The sequence below is a fragment of the Salvelinus alpinus genome, chromosome 33 (genome assembly GCF_045679555.1).
Source record: "Salvelinus alpinus chromosome 33, SLU_Salpinus.1, whole genome shotgun sequence".
In the NCBI taxonomy this organism is placed as follows: domain Eukaryota; kingdom Metazoa; phylum Chordata; class Actinopteri; order Salmoniformes; family Salmonidae; genus Salvelinus; species Salvelinus alpinus.
Window position 1 is genome coordinate 3766840 of NC_092118.1, and position 21588 is coordinate 3788427.

At 42.3% G+C, this 21588-nt stretch overlaps 1 protein-coding gene across 4 annotated transcripts in view; it reads left to right on the top strand.

Moving 5' to 3' along the window:
* Positions 1–21588, top strand: part of LOC139563319 (low-density lipoprotein receptor-related protein 4-like) — a 205161-nt gene that overhangs the window by 111719 nt on the left and 71854 nt on the right. For all 4 annotated transcript variants that reach the window (XM_071381926.1, XM_071381927.1, XM_071381928.1 and 1 more), the window contains one exon: positions 3982–4128. In XM_071381926.1, the coding sequence (XP_071238027.1) occupies positions 3982–4128 (147 nt within the window). The remainder of the gene's footprint in view (positions 1–3981; positions 4129–21588) is intronic.

Here is a 21588-nt window from a genome sequence, read left to right on the forward strand (position 1 = left end):
ATCTCTTTCAATAATGGCAGGAATGGAGGAGGTCTTTATCCTAATAAGATTGCTAAGGCGAACACCGCCATGTTTAGTTTTGCCCAACCTAGGTCGAGGCACAGACACAGTCTCAATGGGTATGGCTGAGCTGACTACACTGACTGTGCTATTGGCAGACTCCACTAAGCTGGCAGGTTGGCTAACAGCCTGCTGCCTGGCCTGCACCCTATTTCATTGTGGGGCTAGAGGAGTTAGAGCCCTATCTATGTTGGTAGATAAGATGAGAGCACCCCTCCAGCTAGGATGGAGTCCGTCACTCCTCAGCAGGTCAGGCTTGGTCCTGTTTGTGGGTGAGTCCCAGAAAGAGGGCCAATTATCTACAAATTCTATCTTTTGGGAGGGGCAGAAAACAGTTTTCAACCAGCGATTGAGTGCTGAGACTCTGCTGTAGAGCTCGTCACTCCCCCTAACTGGGAGGGGGCCAGAGACAATTACTCGATGCCGACACATCTTTCTAGCTGATTTACACGCTGAAGCTATGTTGCACTTGGTGACCTCTGACTGTTTCATCCTAACATCGTTGGTGCCGACGTGGATAACAATATCTCTATACTCTCTACACTCGCCAGATTTAGCTTTAGCCAGCACCATCTTTAGATTAGCCTTAACGTCGGTAGCCCTGCCCCCTGGTAAACAGTGTATGATCGCTGGGTGATTCGCTTTAAGTCTAATACTGCGGGTAATGGAGTCGCCAATGACTAGGGTTTTCAATTTGTCAGAGCTAATGGTGGGAGCCTTCGGCGTCTCAGACCCCGTAACGGGAGGAGTAGAGACAAGAGAAGACTCAGACTCAGACTCCGACTCGCTACATAATGGGGAGAACCGGTTGAAAGTTTCTGTCGGCTGAATGAGCGACACCGGTTGAGCATTCCTACAGCATTTCCCTCCAGAAGCCATGAGAAAGTTGTCCGGCTGCGGGGACTGTGCGGGGGGATTTATACTAACGTTACTATCTGTACTTACTGGTGGCACAGACGCTGTTTCTTCCTTTCCTACACTGAAATTACCCTTGCCTAACGATTGCGTCTGAAGCTGGGCTTGTAGCACAGCTATTCTCGCCGTAAGGCGATCGTTCTCCTGTATATTATGAGTACAGCGACTGCAATTAGAAGACATCATGTTAATGTTACTACTTAGCTTCGGCTGTTGAAGGTGTTGACGAACCATGTCCAGATAAAGCGTCCGGAGTGAAAAAGTTGAATGAGGGAAAAAAGTTGCGATGGAAAAAACTAAAAATATAAACGGTAATTAAAAACAAAAACAAAACAAAAAAACGTAAAGTTGTCAGCTAGCAAAGTAAAGTTGGCAGCAAAACGCACAGCAACAAAACGCACAGCAACACGTCTGCAGATTCAACAGGAAGTGACGCAGTAGACACACTGACCTTCCACTAACTAGCTAGCCATTTCACATTTCACTAGCTAGCCATTTTTCTCTTCGTCGCAAAACTCCCTGATCTTCTCAAAAAGATACGTTTGTCTAGCTGTGTCCAGTTCAGGTGGTGTTTGTACATGCAGACCATTTATGGGAGGAAGGATGTCAGCGTTGCGCAGCAGCTGAAACCTGGTCCCGACAGTCTGAACGCTCCTTGGCGACAAATATTTTAGCACAGCTAGCTAGCTAACAACAAGCTTGAACTAGCAATACAGATTGTCATAGCTAGCTAAAGTTAACCAAATAGGTTCAATGTTAGCTAGTTAGCTAGCTAACATTAGGCTATAACTAGCAATGCCCAATGGCATTCTGAGAAAACCTCATTAACGTTACATACATGTCATACACAGAAGTTAATGTTAGCTAGCAAGTCAGCCATCAAAACCCAGCTAACGTTAGCAAGCTAAAAGCAAGCTTTAACTTGAGGTATTTTGTTTAGACATGTCACGTTAACGTTAGCAAGCTAAAAAATGAACTATAATCCCAATCCATAGAGTAAAATTACTAGTAATACAAACTGATTGTTATAGTTAGCTAAAGTTAACCAAATAGGTTCAATGTTAGCTAGCAAAACAGCCATCGAACTTCAGCTGGCTAGCTAACAGCAAGTTTTATCTAGCAATACAAACTGATTGTCATAGCTAGCTAAAGTTAACCAAATAAGTTAAATGTTAGCTAGTAATCTGGCTAATATTAGGCTATAACTAGCAATGTGAAATGGCTTTCTGAGATACCATCACTAACGTTACACACGTAAGTTAATGTTAGCCAGCAAGCCAGCCATCTAAACTCCGCTAACGTTAGCTAGCTAACAGCAAGCTTTAACTTGGGGTCTTTTGTTTAGACATGTCACGTTAACGTTTGCTAGCTAGCTAAAACATTTACTATAACCCCAATCTAAAAGTGAACAATAATCCCTGCCGGGGCGGCAGGTAGCCTAGTGGTTAGAGCGTTGGACTAGTAACCGAAAGGTTGCAAGATCGAATCCCTGAGCTGACAAGGTGAAAATCTGCCGTTCTGCCCCTGAACAAGGCAGTTAACCCGCTGTTCCTAGGCCGTCATTGAAAATAAGAATTTGTTCTTAACTGACTTGCCTAGTTAAATAAAGGTAAAACATTTATTTATTTTTATCCATAGAGTAACAATACTAGCAATACAAACCGGTTGTCATAGCTAGCTAAAGTTAACCAAATAGGTTCAATGTTAAGCCAATGTTAAGCCAAGCCAGCCATCGAACTCCAGCTGGCTATCTAACAGCAAGCTTTAATTTGCAATGAAAACAACTTTCTGACAAAATTAGAAATGTATCATATCTGAAACTGTAGCTAGATTCTTACCCGTAAACATGGATGAAAGCTTCACGGCAGAATGCAACCGTTTTTTATTAAAAAAGACATCCTGTGTCGTTTGCGTTTAGTTTGCACAGCTTATTTGTCCTGTTGTTGTGTTCCACTGATTTCAAAACTCGGTCAACTTCTTCCGTGAGAGAGAGTCAGGATGGCACGATACACTGACCTTTGACGATAGCGCCTGATAAATTCAGGGCAGCAATGTTATTGAGAGTAGTAGCAACAAATTTGCAGTCCTCTATGGCTAACGTTATGTCTTTCGATAAAACTGCAGTAGAAAGGATTATCCACGCATAACGAGCAGCTCATTTTATAGACACAAGATGCTACACCGCAGACCAATCTGAAACTCATCTCTCGGCATGACTCATTATCTCAGCCAATCATGGCTAGCGGGAAGGTTCCTGACTTTTTCTTTGGCTAAACCAACTAGGCTCGTAATTGAACAACTGTATTCGTATTTACAGTTGGCATAAACGTTTGTTATTAAGGCACATGAAAGTTCACATGTTCGAGAAGGCATTTCTGCCAAAAAACGCATTTTGATTAAAACAAAATTCAGGTTCAAACGGCTCTCCTGTGAAGTCGTGATTTGCGACATACGCCTAGTTTCCTGAATCAGGTCACATATCTCACAGCTTTGCTATGGCCTAGAGCGAAATGCCTCAAATTAATATTTTTCCCCCTGTATGGGTAGAGATGAGACACGATATATTGTTCTTGATATGGTCTGTGCTCATAGGTGCAGTAGGTAACTGATTTTTTTTATGGCTAAAGCAGCGCTGGGCATACTTTTGGCTCGAGGGCCACATCGGGATTTAGAAATTCAAATTCTTTTGGGACCAATTTGTTTGTTAAAATCAATTTGCGGGCCAGAAAAAAAGCAGCTAGCTAACATTTCTTAGGGTTGGTTTCTCGGACAAAGATTAAGCCTATTCCCAGACAAAAAAGTTATTTCAATGGAGATTCTCCTTTGAGCATATTTTTTAACCTAGGATTAGGCTTAATCTGTACGTGGGAAACCAGACCTCAGGCAAGGTTACTCATCACAAGAGGATAGTTCAGCAAACCACCTCTGCTATACAAGCATGTTCTCTAAGTGTATTGTTTTAGCATTTTCCTAACCTGGTTTCCTCTTCTCTCTGTCTCTTTCCAGGTGTGTTGGGCAGTGCGGAGTGTTCATGCGGGCGCAGCCACTTCACGTGTGCAGTGAGCGCTTTTGGGGAGTGTACATGTATCCCGGCCCAGTGGCAGTGTGACGGGGACAACGACTGTGGAGATCATAGTGACGAGGATGGATGCAGTGAGTTACACCTAAATATCTCATTTGTCTCTTTCTCTCTCGCTTGACGTCCGTTACTATATCGGGTACAATATCGAAATGTGCCAGAGTAAATTAAATTTGGTGTCAGCACAGCTAGTACAAGTGGCTATACAGGCCACATTTAAATTGTATGATTGTCATAGAATAGGCAACTCCAGTGTCAAAGTTTTAAAAGAACAAAAGGAACGAGGAAACATTTTTGGATTTCATAAATATAAATGTGTTTTGTAAAAGCATATAAATGTTCTATGACAAAAAAAATGTATTTGGGAAATTGTTCAAAGAAATGCAGTGCTATGTAAACTACAGCAGTATGTGAGCTATCTCCATATTGTACCTTTATGTTTTGGTTGGTTGTATTTGTATTTGTATTTATTATGGATCCCCATTAGCTGCCAAAGCAGCAGCTACTCTTCCTGGGGTCCAGCAAAATTAAGGCAGTTTATACAATTTTAAAAACATTACAATACATTCACAGATTTCACAACACACTGTGTGCCCTCAGGCCCCTACTCCACCACTACCATATATCTACAGTACTAAAACTGTGTGTGTGTGTGTGTGTGTGTGTGTGTGTGTGTGTGTGTGTGTGTGTGTGTGTGTGTGTGTGTGTGTGTGTGTGCATGCATGTGTCTGTGCCATTGTTTGTGTTGCTTCACAGTCCCCGCCGTTCCATAAGGTGTTTTTGTATGTTTTTTAAATCAAATTTTACTTCTTGCGTCAGTGAAGATACCTCTTGTGGCATGTCTTGTGGGGTATGCATGGGTGTCTGAGCTGTGTGCCAGTCGTTTAGACAGACAGCTCAGTGCATTCAACATGTCAATAACTCTCGAAAATAAAAGAAGTGATGAAGTCAATCTCTAATGCATATTATTAATATGAGCTCTCTGTGTACATCCAAGGGCCAGCCATGCTGCCCTGTTCTGAGCCAATTGCAATTTTCCTAAGTCCTAAGGGGGGCTTTACTATTCTTGGGTAGTGGAATGACTTTAGCTTCCCTCCGGGCCTGAGGGCACACGCTCTCTAGTAGGTTTAAATTGAAGATGTGGCAAATAGGAGTGGCAATATTATTTGCTATTATCCTCAGTAATTTTCCATCCAGATTGTCAGACCCTGGTGGCTTGACATTGTTGATAGACAACAATAATTTATTCACCTCTTCCACACTGACTTCATCTGATTCAATGAATGAAGGAGCCAAGTTGGCTTTTTTCCCCAAAATGTCATTTAAGGTGCCCCAAAGATTTGTACTATCATTCTTTATATCATTTATCTTTGTTTCATAGTGTAGTTTATTTTTATTTAGTTTAGTTCATGATCTCTTAGTTTGCAGTACGTTTGCCAATCAGTTGGGCCTCCCATTAATCAGACTTAATTGCCATACCTTTTGCCATATCAATCCAAGGGGATTTAACAGTTTTTACAGTAATTTTCTTAATGGGTGCATGCTTATTAGTAACTGGAATAAGTAGTTTCATAAATGCGTCAAGTGCAGCGTCTGGTTGCTCCTCATTACACACCACAGACCAGCAAATATTCTTTACATCATCAACATATGAATCACTACAAAACTTCTTGTATGACCTCTTATACACTATATTAGGCCCAGCCTTTGGAACTTTGGTTTTCCTAGATATGGCTATTATATTGTAATCACTACATCCTATGGATTTGGATACTGCTTTAAAGCAAATTTCTGCAGCATTTGTTAAGATGTGATAAATACATGTTGATGGTTTCATTCCTGTGCTGTTTTTAACTACCCTGGTAGGTTGACTGACAACCTAATCCAGGTTGCAGACACTGGTTAGAGTTTGACATTTTTTCCTAATTGGGCAGCTTGATGATAGCCAGTCAATATTTAAATCACCCAGAAAATATACTTCTATGTTGATATCACATACATTATCAAGCATTTCACACACATTATCCAGATACTGACTGTTTGCACTTGGTGGTCTATAGCAGCTTCCCACAATAATGGGCTTTAGGTGAGGCAGATGAAACTGTAGCCATATTACTTCAACAGTGTTTAACATTTAATCGTCTCTAAGCTTTACAGGAATGTGGTTCTGAATATAGACCGCAACACCGCCTCCGTTGGCATTTCAGTCTTTTTGTTAGATGTATTAACCATGTATTGCTACCACTGTATCATCAAAGGTATTATCTATGTGAGTTTCAGAGATAGTCAGAATATGAATGTAATCTGATACAAGCAAGTTATTGACTTCATGGACCTTGTTTCTTAGGCTACATAGAATTGTAATATGGGCTTTTTTTGGGCACTTTTCTGGTTTGCTTGATTGTTTTTAATGTTTTACTGGGAAGCTTATCGGAGGTAGACTTACTCATGTTATTTACATTGGAGCTGATAGTGCAGGGTGAGCTGCATAAAGTGGTCTTCCTACTATTGCACACTGCCTCAGTGCTAACCGTGTAACTCTGGTTTATAGGCTCATGATTACTGCTTACAGTAGCTGTAGGATAAACAGATGTATTCGGTGCAATGTGTGTGCGTGTGTCCAATAGACGTGTCTTATAGTTTGATTGGGATGACTATGATGGCGCCGGAGGAGATGGCTGCCGTTTTACGCGCTCCTAACCAATTGTGCGTGTTTTTTTCACGTTATTTGTAACTTATTTTGTACATAATGTTTCTGCCACTGTCTCTTATGACTGAAAAGAGCTTCTGGATATCAGGACAGCAATTACACACCTCGTACTGAACACAGATTTTTTATTTAACGAGTCGGACGCGAAGGATTTACTTCAGAACCCGCCGTTCGCATGAAGAAGAGACGGAGATATCGGGGATGTAGGTTGAGTGAGTAATCCCCCTCTACCATCAGTCCTATTAGCCAACATGCAATCATTGGATAACATCATGGATGAGCTCTGATCAAGACTATCCTACCTACAGGACATTAAAAACTGTAATATCTTATGCTTCACCGAGTCGTGGCGGAACGTCGACATGGATAACATACAACTGGCTGGGTTTTCGGTCCATCGGCAAGATAGAACAGCTGCTTCCGGGTAAGACAAGGGGTGGCGGTCTGTGTCTCATTTTAAATAACAGCTGGTGCACAAAATCTAATTTTCAGGATTTCTCAAGGTTTTTCTTGCCTGAGGTTGAGTATCTTATGATAAGCTGTAGACCACACGATTTACCAAGAGAGTTTTCATGTATATTTTTTGTAGCTGTCTATTTACCACCACAAGCCGATGCTGGCACGAAGACCGCACTCAATGAGCTGTAAAACAAGAAAATGCTCATCCAGAGGTGGCACTCCTAGTGGCCTGGCCTTTAATGCAGGGAAACTTAAACCCATTTTACCTCATTTCTACCAGCATATTAAATGTGCCAGAGGAAGAAAAAAAATACTCCACACAGAGACGCGTACAAAGCTTACCCTCCATTCTGATTCCTGCTTACAAGCAAAAACTAAAGCAGGAAGTACCAGGGACTCGCTCAATAAGGAAGTGTTCAGATGACGCAGATGCTAAGCTACAGGACTGTTTTGCTAGCACAGACTGGAATGTTCCGGGATTCTTCCGATGGCATTGAGGAGTACACCATATTAGTCACTGGCTTCATCAATAAGTGCATCGATGACGTCGTCCCCACAGTGACTGTATGTACATACCCCAACCAGAAGCCATGGATTAAAGGCAGCATCCGCACTGAGCTAAAGGATAGAGGATGCCGCTTTCATGGAGCGGGACTCTAACCCGGACGCTTATAAGAAATCATGCTATGCCCTCTGACGAACCATCAAACAGTCAAAGCGTCAATACAGGACTAATATTGAATCGTACTACACCAGCTCCGATGCTCGTTGGTTGTGGCAGGGCTTGTAAACTATTACGGACTACAAAGGGAAGCACAGCCATGAGCTGCCCAGTGACACGAGCCTACCAGACGAGCTGATGATGCAATCTCTATTGCACTACACACTGTCCTTGCCCATCTGGACAAAAGGAACACCTATGTGAGATTGCTATTCATTTACTACAGCTCAGCATAGTCGTACTAAATTAGAGAGGACACTATATCCGTACTTTAGGGCCCATAATGTAATTCTTAAGGAAATGGGCGTGGCTTCACATTGTTTTCAGATTTGAAGAAATGGCGGAAAATTTGCAGCCGGAGTACAACGAGATCGGATACAAATTAATTGATTTAACTAATTATGACAAATGTTAAGAAAATATTGAGCAATGTAATAACGTAAAGACTTTTCAAATAAGTTACCTTACACGTTATGTTGGCTATCAATTTGTTAGCTACTCTGTCCTTATGAACCACATAGCATATCATTACAGCAGTATGTTCCGGTATGTTAGCTAGCTACCTAACGTGTTAGTTGGCTACTTATACATCAACCTTGCCAGTAAATTAACTATATGCTATCATACGAACTACCCAACGTTTATTGACTTGATTATTCCCGCCATTCTTAGCTTAGCTAAATGGTATAGTCGTTGTGCAATCTCAATAGACATTCGGTGGCTTTTGTAAATTCGCTCTGGCTATCTACTCTGATTTCAGAGCACTCTCGTCTTAGTGTACCAGAGTGCAGAATAATGAATTTACGAGCGCTCAACACCCGTTGAATATGACCGGTGTCAGTAAACATCAGCAAAAAAGTGTAATTAAATTGTATTGCTAGCAGTACAGTTACAGTCGCCAATGCTCTGGATAACATGAAAACTGCCTAACCAGCTCTGCTAGGGCAAGTAAAATGGTCAGAGTGGTCTCATTTGTGTCTGGAAGTAGCTAGCAAGCTAGCCAACGTTAGCTTGAGTGCTTTACTGCCGTTGAATGTCCAGAAGGCTCAAATAAACCCTTCTCCTCTGCCTTAGCGTCCAGTGTGTGCTCCGAGAGCGAAACGCTCAACATTTACAAATGGACAATCTGACAACGCTCTGGCACTACAGATTGAATTTAAGAACACACCCAAAGTTGTAAAATGTGTAACTAGGAATTTGTTATGCTAACTACATAGCAAGAGGTTTCATTGCAACAGCATCAACTTCCGGTAGACAGGCGAAGAGCTAGTACGCTCAACTGAAACGATACCGTTTGTTTACAGTATACTAAAATTAACTAACAGTATATAGTATACAGTATGTTAGAATGGGTATTCGAACACAGCTCTGGACTTCCTGACGGGCCGACCCCAGGTGGTAAGGGTAGGTAACAACACATCTGCCTCGCTGATCCTCAACACGGGGGCCCCTCCTGCGTGCTCAGTCCCCTCCTGTACTCACTTTTCACCCATGACTGCACGGCCAAGCACGACTCCCACACCATCGTTAAGTTTTCCGACGACACAACAGTGGTAGGCTTGATCACCGACAACGATCAGACAGCCTATAGGGAGGAGGTCAGAGACCTGGCAGTGTTGTGCCAGAATAACAACGTCTCCCTCAACGTGATCAAGACAAAGGAAATTATTGTGGACTACGGAAAAAGAAAGGACTGAGCACGGCACCATTCTCAACAACGGGGCTGTAGTGGAGCAGCACCAATTTCCTTGGTGTCCACATCACCAACAAACTATCATGGTCCAAACACACCAAGACGGTCTTGAAGAGGGCACAACAACGCCTATTCCCCCTCAGGAGACTGAAAAGATTTTGCATGGGTCCTCAGATCCTCAAAAAGTTATACAGGTGCACCATCGAGAGCATCCTGACTGGTTGCATCACCGCCTGGTATGGCAATTGCTCGGTCTCCGACCGCAAGGCACTACAGATGGTAGTGTGTGCAGCCCACTACATCACCGGGGCCAAGCTTCCTGCCGTCCAAGAACTCTATACCAGGCGGTGTCAGAAGAAGGCCCCAAAAAATTGCCAAAGACTCCAGTCACCCTAGTCATAGATTGTGCTCTCTGCTACCGCACGGCAAGTGGTACCAGAGTCTAGGTCCAAAAGGCTCCAGCTTCTACCCTCAAGCCGTAAGACTCCTGAACATCTAATTAAATGGCTACACAGACTTTTTGCATTGTCCCCACCCCCGCTGCTGCTACTCTCTGTTTATTATCCACTCATAGTCACTTTACGTCTACCTACATGTACATATTACCTCAATTAACTCGACTAACTGGTGCCCCCACACATTGACTCTGTACCGGTACCACACTTATTTTCTTAAAACTGCATTGTTGGTTAAGGGCTTGTAAGTAAGCGTTTCACTGTAAGGTCTACACCTGTTGTATTCGGCATATGTGAGATATACAATTTGATTAGATTTTTATACCTAGCTCTCTGGCAACTCAAGACAGAGAGTAAATAACCCACCCCGGGACTTCCCCATGACCCAACTCCCATGACATGCCTGTAGAGTAGCTCTATTCAACCGCCCCCATTCCTCTGTGTCTCCTATGGGCTTTGAATACTAAGTCCCTGTCGAGATAGGATTCAATATTTTCCATATTTCTCACATTTGAGCTAAATTGGGGCATTGGGAAAACAGTCGTTTTTTTATCTGCTACAATGGACGCATGAGACACTTTATCCTGTTGTTCTGGTGCGTCGAAATCTTGAAAACCAATCAGGTGAGTAGAGTTCTTAACTAATCAGTGACCTTAATTTAATGGACAAATCAAGTACAAGGGAAGAATGAAAAGCCGCAGACATCCGGTCATCCATGGAATGAGTTTGACACCTGTGCTCTAGTAAAGCCTTGTTCACAGGGCAGGACTTAATGCTCAAATCAGTTTTGTTTTTTGAATCCGTTTTGGACTAATGACTGTCCAAACAGCAAGTTACAAGTGACCAAATGGTATTTGTGTGTGTGTTCAGATACAGTGGTTCCTCCTTTAAGTCCAGCGGTGTAAGCTCGCAACTTTTAGAAGTACCCAGTGTCACGGCTTCATTGCTCCAGACCACCACAAGGGGGAGTTAGAGCACTCATTTTTCATTATGCATTTGGGTCCAGAGGTTTTTATGTGACCAATCATATCGAGTGGTTCTAATGACGAATTTGACGCAAGCCACCTGTCCCTGGTGACTTCCTTCAGCAAAGATGTCTGACAAAAACATTACGGTGGAAGCAAATCTAAGTAGTTATAATGTCATAACGAGTCAAGCAAAAAAATTACAATTGAGAGGAATATCTTAGTTATTGTAGAGACAAACGATTGTCCCAATTTTTTTGTCATAAAGTTAATTTATGAAATTTGCTATTTAGCAAGGTTTTATTCAGTCATATCCAATACCAGGTGTATCAAACTCCATTATTTGAATGATGCTGTTTCTGCATGTATGTATTACATCAATTATTACTCATTGTAACGATGCAAATAACTATGCAATGATTTAAGTAAAGGCTGATTTGTAATTCATATATACAGAATAAAAAACAGTACATCCTGCCACCAGGCCCAAAAGCGTGCTGAATGACGAGTGGAAGAGAGCGAGGAACAATCCATGTTATTTGCTCTGAGACCGGCATAATAATGTAATGAAACAAGCAAGGAGCAGGTTTGGAACCCTCAACATTCTAGCCTGATGTCCAGCACGCTATCAACTGTGCCCAAATCTATTAATTGGGGTTGGGGCCAATTGTGGCTAAAAACATTTTATCAATTGAAATCTTTAACGTGTGGAAAGGGGAAAAGTATTATTATTAGTTATTCACAAGCGTAGCAGGATGGGCCATTAGCTGAACAATAGACTATTCAACTTTTACTAAAGAATTGTCTAATAGCCGAGCTAGGTGTGACCCCCCCCCCAGCTAAGACCTCAGAAAAAATTGTAGACCTCCACAAGTCTAGTTCATCCTTGGGAGCAATTTCCAAACACTTGAAGGTACCACGTTCATCTGTACAAACAATAGTACCCAAGTATAAACACCATATACCACGCAGCCATCATAGCGCTCAGGAAGGAGACGCGTTCTGTCTCCTAGTGATGAATGTACGTTGGTGCGAAAAGTGCAAATCAATCCCAGAACAACAGCAAAGGACCTTGTGAAGATGCTGAAGGAAACATGTACAAAAGTATCTTTATCCACAGTAAAACAAGTCCTATATCGACATAACCTGAAAGGCCGCTCAGCAAGGAAGAAGCCACTGCTCCAAAACCACCTTAAAAAAGCCAGACTACGGTTTGCAACTGCACATTGGGACAAAGATCGTACTTTTTGGAGAAATGTCCTTTTGTCTGATGAAACAAAAATAGGACTGTTTGGCCATAATGACCATCGTTATGTTTGGAGGAAAAAGGGGGATGCTTTCAAGCCGAAGAACACCATCCCAACCGTGAAGCACGGGGGTGGCAGCATCATGGTGTGGGGGTGCTTTTCTGCAGGAGGGACTGGTGCACTTCACAAAATAGATGGCATCATGAGGTAGGAAAATTATGTGGATATATTGAAGCAACATCTCAAGACATCTGTCAGGAAGTTAATGTTTGGTTGCAGATGGGTCTTCCAAATGGACAATGACCCCAAGTATACTTCCAAAGTTGTGGCAAAATGGCTTAAGGACAACAAAGTCAAGGTACTGGAGTGACCATTACAAAGCCCTGACCTCAATCCTATAGAAAATGTGTGAGCAGAACTGAAAAAGAGACCCACAAACCTGACTCAGTTACACCAGCTCTGTCAGGAGGAATGGGCCAAAATTCACCCAACTTATTGTGGGAAGCTTGTGGAAGGCTACCCGGAATGTTTGACCCACGTTAAACAATTTAAAGGCAATGCTACGAAATACTAATTGAGTGTATGTACAATTCTGACCCACTGGGAATGTGATGAAAGAAATAAAAGCTGAAATAAATCCTTCTCTCTACTATTATTCTGACATTTCACATTCTTTAAATAAGTGGTTATCCTAACTGACCTAAAACAGGGATTTTTTACTGGGATTAAATGTCAGGAATTGTGAAAAACTGAGTTTAAATGTATTTGGCTAAGGTGTATGTGAACTTCCGACTTCAACTGTATGTGCGTGTGTGAGAATGCATACAGGCGTGTGCTTGTGCACGTTTCTTCTCATCTGTCCACTTCTTTCCCAGTAAGGAAGGGGAAGGAGGGGTGCGATCAAAGGTAGGAGGGAAGTAATTGGTGATGCCTTGCCCCAGGCACTAAGAATTATTGATCCCGGGCCAGTAGATTCTGTGTTTATCTGATCGCTACCTATTGATCGCTGGTACTGATATAATTTAAGCAGACACATGTAAGCAGGCAGTAGACATTAGCCTTTTCAATTAGCCCTCTTCAATCCATTAGTCCTGTCTGATCCCAGCCAAATCGCTCATTGTGATCACTTTGTAAGGCTGGCTTGAGGTAAAGCTGCCCATAACCACAGTTCTAGCATAAGTTTACTCCTATCCAACACTGAATCTATGTGCCCCGTTTCTGACAATGCATACAGGAGTTCCTCCTTTTTAAAGTTGCAGCGTACTGCAACGTTTTTTAAGTGTGAACCACTGGTACCATTAATGCTAGTTAGTGCTAGTTTGACCACCAGAGGCCATCTTTGAGAACCATTTGTAACCTTCAATAATGTCTGTACTAGAGAATGCGTGCATACGGGAGACCGGGGTTCAATTCCTCGACGGGGAGGAAGGAGTAGGCTGTCCTTGTAAATAATAATTAGTTCTTAACTGACTACCCTAGGTAAATAAATGTTACACTAAGAGCATAACATTTCTACACCCTAATTTTCTAATTCTAGTCTAACCAATACCCAAACGGAGAATCAGTGAAAATGAAAATCTCATTGATTTATCAAGACCAGTCTCCATGCTTGTCTCAGAGCAGCCCGAAACGGTGCTAAAATAGTTGTAGGCTATTGCTTAAAATCCTATTGTTTCTAACTTCAATATGCTCTTTAAATAAATAAGACCTGCACCACTTTTAACAGCACATTACTCAACACTAGTAAGACTCATGTCGCCTACGGTAGGTCTACCGTATATCGAAAAATATGACGTGACTCTCTTCCAATAATTACATATAGAGGATTGGAGGATATTTCTGTAATTCAGTGTTATTTATTCCCATTTAAATTCGTAATGGATCCATCACTAAATAAACATCGGCATTTTGAGGGAGTATTTTTATCATTATTTTATTAATGGAAGTATAAAGATGCCATTATTGGTTACATTGTTTTAAACATGAACATGTAGTAGACTGGCACTATGAACACAAAATATTTTGGAGATTATTTGGTTCTCAAATAACATAAAATGAGCGAGAAAAAGGCCATTCTTGAACATGGGGTGAGACATTGTTACTAATTTGTAAATAAAGCCAGTTTGTTATTTAGAATTATTTATTTCTGTTTTTAGAGGGAGAAAAACCAAAAACCTACAGACTGGGTCTCCCAGTCTGGCATGGGTATTGAACCAGCATCTGTAGCAACACAGCTTGTACTGCTATGGATTGTCTTAGACCACCACTCAGGCGCTCTACAGTGTGACTGGTCGGGAGTGGCCTACAGTACTCAAGTAAGAGCAAAATAATCCCAACAAAATAAATAATAAAAACCTTTTAATAAGTAATACTGAAGTCTTGCACAATTATCAGTTTCTATGTAGGTTTATGTCGCCAATTCATTGTCATTTAGAGACACAGTAGGACTCAAAAGCATAATCATTGCTCTAACTCCCCCTTGCGCTGGTCTGGAGCAATGAAGTGGTGACGCAGGGTACCGTACTAAACCACAAATTACCTCGAAGTCCTATGGCATAAACTAGCAACATTTAAAAGAGTAACCACTGTATCTGTAGCGTTCCAAACTCACCCTAATAAAGTAGGTACTGAAGTTTGTCTTTCACAAACATATAGGGTAAGATATGTCCCTGTCCAGAAACAACTCCTAGGCATGTGTAGATATGAATTAAATAGATGGGTATATACGCAATATGGAAATAATGCATTAAAAAATCCAACTAAAATGCTACAACCACATTGCTTACATTTTCCCATTATCCATATGAATTGCCCAAGGAAGTAAGGGCTATGGGTTGTTTCTGGACATGCATTTACATTTAAGTCATTTAGCAGACGCTCTTATCCAGAGCGACTTACAAATTGGTGCATTCACCTTATGATATCCAGTGGAACAACCACTTTACAATAGTGCATCTAACTCTTTTAAGGGGGGGGGTTAGAAGGATTACTTTATCCTATCCTAGGTATTCCTTAAAGAGGTGGGGTTTCAGGTGTCTCCGGAAGGTGGTGATTGACTCCGCTGACCTGGCGTCGTGAGGGAGTTTGTTCCACCATTGGGGTGCCAGAGCAGCGAACAGTTTTGACTGGGCTGAGCGGGAACTGTACTTCCTCAGAGGTAGGGAGGCGAGCAGGCCAGAGGTGGATGAACGCAGTGCCCTTGTTTGGGTGTAGGGCCTGATCAGAGCCTGAAGGTACGGAGGTGCCGTTCCCCTCACAGCTCCGTAGGCAAGCACCATGGTCTTGTAGCGGATGCGAGCTTCAACTGGAAGCCAGTGGAGAGAGCGGAGGAGCGGGGTGACGTGAGAGAACTTGGGAAAGTTGAACACCAGACGGGCTGCGGCGTTCTGGATGAGTTGTAGGGGTTTAATGGCACAGGCAGGGAGCCCAGCCAACAGCGAGTTGCAGTAATCCAGACGGGAGATGACAAGTGCCTGGATTAGGACCTGCGCCGCTTCCTGCGTGAGGCAGGGTCGTACTCTGCGAATGTTGTAGAGCATGAACCTACAGGAACGGGTCACCGCCTTGATGTTAGTTGAGAACGACAGGGTGTTGTCCAGGATCACGCCAAGGTTCTTAGCACTCTGGGAGGAGGACACAATGGAGTTGTCAACCGTGATGGCGAGATCATGGAACGGGCAGTCCTTCCCCGGGAGGAAGAGCAGCTCCGTCTTGCCGAGGTTCAGCTTGAGGTGGTGATCCGTCATCCACACTGATATGTCTACCAGACATGCAGAGATGCGATTCACCACCTGGTTATCAGAGGGGGGAAAGGAGAAGATTAATTGTGTGTCGTCTGCATAGCAATGATAGGAGAGACCATGTGAGGATATGACAGAGCCAAGTGACTTGGTGTATAGCGAGAATAGGAGAGGGCCTAGAACAGAGCCCTGGGGGACACCAGTGGTGAGAGCACGTGGTGCGGAGACAGATTCTCGCCACGCCACCTGGTAGGAGCGACCTGTCAGGTAGGACGCAATCCAAGCGTGGGCCGCGCCGGAGATGCCCAGCTCGGAGAGGGTGGAGAGGAGGATCTGATGGTTCACAGTATCAAAGGCAGCCGATAGGTCTAGAAGGATGAGAGCAGAGGAGAGAGAGTTAGCTTTAGCAGTGCGGAGCGCCTCCGTGACACAGAGAAGAGCAGTCTCAGTTGAATGACTAGTCTTGAAACCTGACTGATTTGGATCAAGAAGGTCATTCTGAGAGAGATAGCAGGAGAGCTGGCCAAGGACGGCACGTTCAAGAGTTTTGGAGAGAAAAGAAAGAAGGGATACTGGTCTGTAGTTGTTGACATCGGAGGGATCGAGTGTAGGTTTTTTCAGAAGGGGTGCAACTCTCGCTCTCTTGAAGACGGAAGGGACGTAGCCAGCGGTCAAGGATGAGTTGATGAGCGAGGTGAGGTAAGGGAGAAGGTCTCCGGAAATGGTCTGGAGAAGAGAGGAGGGGATAGGGTCAAGCGGGCAGGTTGTTGGGCGGCCGGCCGTCACAAGACGCGAGATTTCATCTGGAGAGAGAGATGCCATGACATGCCAATAATTACAGTACCAGTCAAAGGTTTTCTACGTTGTAGAATAATAGTGAAGACATCAAACTATGAAATAGCACATATGGAATCATGTAGTAACCAAAAAAGTGTTGAAATGAAAATATATTTTATATTTGAGATTCTTCAAAGTAACCACCCTATGCCTTGATGACAGATTGCACACTCTTGGCATTCTCTCAACCAGCTTCACCTGGAATGCTTTTCCAACAGTCTTGAAGGAGTTCCCACATATGCTGAGCACTTGTTTGCTACTTTTCCTTCACTCTGTTGTTTTGTTGTTTTTCAAAAAATCTGAGAAATTAATATTTTTGGTGTAGTAACCCTTTAATTCAGGTGTGCACCAATCAGACTGTTGTGTTTGGCTAGTGGTGTTTCAGTAGCGCACTTGTGATGGAGTTTTCAAAACAAGTAGCCACTGGATTGATGCAAATAATCATGATTCTTATGCCACTTCCAGCATTTCTCTCATGTTTCTCAGGCTTTCAAATCAGCTTTCTTTCATTGACCAGTAGCCAAAGGCACAACAGTCATATTAGCAACCCATGCTAGTTGTTGCATTTTTAGATCTCCCCTCTTTCAAAATTTCTACGGGATATTTTCATCTCTCACATGAAACCGCTCGCATTTGTGTGGTGCGCTTTTGAGAACTGTGTTTTTCTGCTAATTGCATTTAGAAACATTTGTGTCCATGGCCTACTGTCGTGTGAGCATTGCTGCCAATATAATGGGAAGAAATAGTTTAGCAACATATTAAGCTAAACCATCTTATCAGTTGCATCAGCCTCATTTGTATTTTTTGTAGGCTAGTGGTTGTATGAATTTGGGATCTATCATCGCACAACTGTACCCAGAGTCTGTTTGTAATATTTATTTCTTGCACAGAACAACAAACTGACAAATAGAATAGGTACACTTTTCTACAATGGGGGATAGTATATTGACATTAGCTAGTGATTCTGCTGTTCATTACTCATCTTGTTGGCTGAGGAAAAGAAAATGTGGACAGTTCTTCTGACATCTTCAAAGTGCGCCTCGGAATTCGATTAGGGACTCATGTCGTTACATCCCCGATGTGTCTGTCTTCACTTGTACTTCGGACCTGCGAGGCCTGTGAGAAGGACCCGATCACGTGATGGGCATTGTTTAATAAGAATTTAGATATCTGAGAGAGCCATTCTTCGGAGCATGACGATTGGAAGGGAATTTTAATGATTATATTCAGCCCAAGAGCACAACGGCCACAAGTGAAGGCAGACACTTACATAAATGTGTATGTATGTATATATATATTAAATTACAAATACACAGTCATTGGAAGCAAACATAAAACATCACAAATCACCCAGGAAAACAGTTACATTCCTCCTCAAATAAGTCCCCAATCAATACTTTAAATTCCCTGAACATAACATCAAATTTTGTTCCAGCAATACGGTGTATTTAAGCTAAAAGCAAATTTACCTACCTCGGGGGAGACCGTAGGAACCTGAAGAGTTAACCAATCCTGTGAACAGGTTAGGCAACTCAGGTGTCTATACTTCAACAGCAACGTTAGATAAGATGCAAGTTTATGGAAGTAGGGCCAAAAAGGGAGTAATGTAGAGATCTACCTTTCTTTAGCAAAGTTCAGCCAACCTTTTGATACTATAACGACACAAGGCGAGACCCGGATGCAGACACAGGAGGCAGATGGTTTGAGCTCTGATATTTATTATAGTCCAAGGGGTAGGCAAAAGGCAGGCCGGGGACAGGCAGGAGTTCATATCCAGGCCAGAGTCCAAGACGGTACAGGGCGGCAGGCAGGCTCGAGGTCAGGGGCAGGCAGAGTGGTCAGGCAGGCGGGCTCAGAGTCAGGACAGGCAAGGGTCTGAACCAGGAGGACAAGAAAAACAGAGACTGGGAAAAACAGGAGCTAAGAGAAAAATGCTGGTTGACATGGCAAACAAGACGAACTGGCACAGACAGACAGAAAACACAGGTATAAATACACAGGGGATAATGGGAAAGATGGGCGACACCTGGAGGGGGTAGAGACGAGCACAAGGACAGGTGAAACAGATCAGGGTGTGACAGTTACAGGATACAGTATCAAAACTGTCACCTGTAACAAAACGAAGGGTATGTCATAACTGGCCTGTGAGTATCAGGTTACCGTGGATCAACTCTACAGAGCTCTCTCCTGAATATGGGGTTGATGGGTTTTTTATGACACCTCACAACCTTCGTGAATTTTAAGGCAGCAGACGAATCCTTTTTCCTTTAGTGTTGGGGATTGGAATGCCTGTGTGGGCCTTATGGAGTCTGCCTCAGAGTTGTAACATGCAATAAATGGACTTTGGGACATTATATTTCACGGTACGGGACGGTAGCGTCCCACCTGGCCAACATCCGCTGAAATTGCAGAGCGCTAAATTCAAAAATACTAAAGTCAAATATTTAACCTCTAACGAGTCACAAACCCGGATCCGGGTCCAAAGTCCAAGACACCAAATGAAAGATACAGATCTTGTGAATCCAGCCATCATTTCCGATTTTTTAAATGTTTTACAGGGAAGACACAATATGTATTTCTATTAGCTAACCACCATAGCAAAAGACACAACTTTTTTTTCCCACCATTTTTTTCCTGCATAGGTAGCCATCACTAATTCGACCAAATAAAGATATAAATAGTCACTAACCAAGAAACAACCTCATCAGATGACAGTCTGATAACATATTTATTGTATAGCATATGTTTTGTTAGAGAAATGTGCATATTTCAGGTATAAATCACAGTTCTACATTGCAGCTGCAATCTGAAATAGCGCTGAGGCAGCCAGAATAATTATTGAGACCAACGTCAAATACCTAAATACTCATCATAAAACTTTTCTGAAAAATACACAGCGTACAGCAAATGAAAGCCCAACATCTTGTGAATCCAGCCAATATACAGATTTTTTAAGTGTTTTACAGCGAAAACACAATATAGCATTATATTAGCTTACCACAATAGCCAGAAACACAAGCAATTTACCAGCAGCAAAGGTTAGCGATCGTAACAATCCAGCAAAAGATATATAATTTTTGACTAACCTTGATATACTTCATCAGATGACAGTCCTGTAACATCATATTACACAATGCATATAGGTTTTGTTCGAAAATGTGCATATTTAGCAGCACAAATCGTGGTTATACAATGTGATTAGTAGCAACATTTCAGGCAATCTGGCCGGCGCCATCTTGGAGAGGCACCTAATCTAATCAATAAATAATCATAAACTTGACTAAAAAATACAGTTTGGACAGCAAATGAAAGATATATTAGTTCTTAATGCAACCGCTGTGTTAGATTTTTAAATTAACGTTACTGCGACATGCGTTATAGCGAGACCCCACCGAAATGAATGGAGGAATAATCATTTTAAATTTTTCCACAGAACAACGAATTAACATCATAAATAGTTCTTACTTTTTGATGAACTTCCATCAGCATCTTGGGCAAGTTGTCCTTTGTCCAAAAGAATCGTTGCTCGGTTGTAGATTGTCGCCTTCAACTTTGGAATTAGCTGTAAACATTAGCCATGTGGCGAAGACGTGCCCAACTCACTATTGCGCAGCACAAAGAAAATTTCGAAAATCGCAATATACTCACATAAACTGAAATAACTCGGTTTAAAATAACTACGTTATGATGTTTCTAACACTAACACCTATATCGAATAAAATCAGAGCCGAATATATCTAAGGGCTATAACGGGAGCTTTCTAGAACGCCATTCCTGAGGTCTGCCTTGCGTCATGGCGAACGAAGGAAAGAGAGGACATCACGTTCCGAGCCTATTTATAAGGCCTCAGATCTGCCTAGCAACTCCATTCCAATTCTCACTATTTGCTGACATCCAGGGGAAGGCGTATGCAGTGCATCTCAACCAATAGAAGACAGGCAAATTAATAAACCGACCTCAGAACAGCCTGCATGATTTCAGACTTCTCACTTCTTCACAGGAAAATTGCTCCAACTCGAGTTCTGTTTAACTCACAGATATAATTCAAACGGTTTTAGAAACTAGAGAGTGTTTTCTATCCAATAGTAATAATAATATGCATATTGTACGAGCAAGAATTGAGTACGAGGCAGTTTAATTTGGGGACGATATTTTACAAAGTTGAAACAGCACCCCCTGTAGTGACAAGAATTAACATTCTTGAAAATATATGTGTTATACATCAAAATAAAGCTTAATTTCTTGTTAATCCAGCCGCTGTGTCAGATTTCAAAAAGGCTTTACGGCGAAAGTGAACCATGCAATTATCTGAGGAAAGCGCCCCGCTTACAAACACAATCATATTTCAACCAGGCAGGTGCCCCACAGAAGTCAGAAATAGCGATTTAATTCATGCCTTTGAAGATCTTCTTCTGTTGGCACTCCAAAATGTCCCAGAAACATCACAAATGGTCCTTTTGGTCGATAATGTCCTTCTTTATGTCCCAAAAATGTCCGTTTATTTGGCAAGTTTGATTCAGAAATACACCGGTTTCAACTCACCCAACATGCCTACAAAGTATCTAATAAGTTACCTGTAAACTTGGTCCAAACACTACTTCTTCATTTCTCAAAAGAAAAACATCGAACAATTTCTAAAGACTGTTGACATCTAGTGGAAGCCATAGGAACTGCAACCAGGTTCCTAATAATAAGGGTATCCCATAG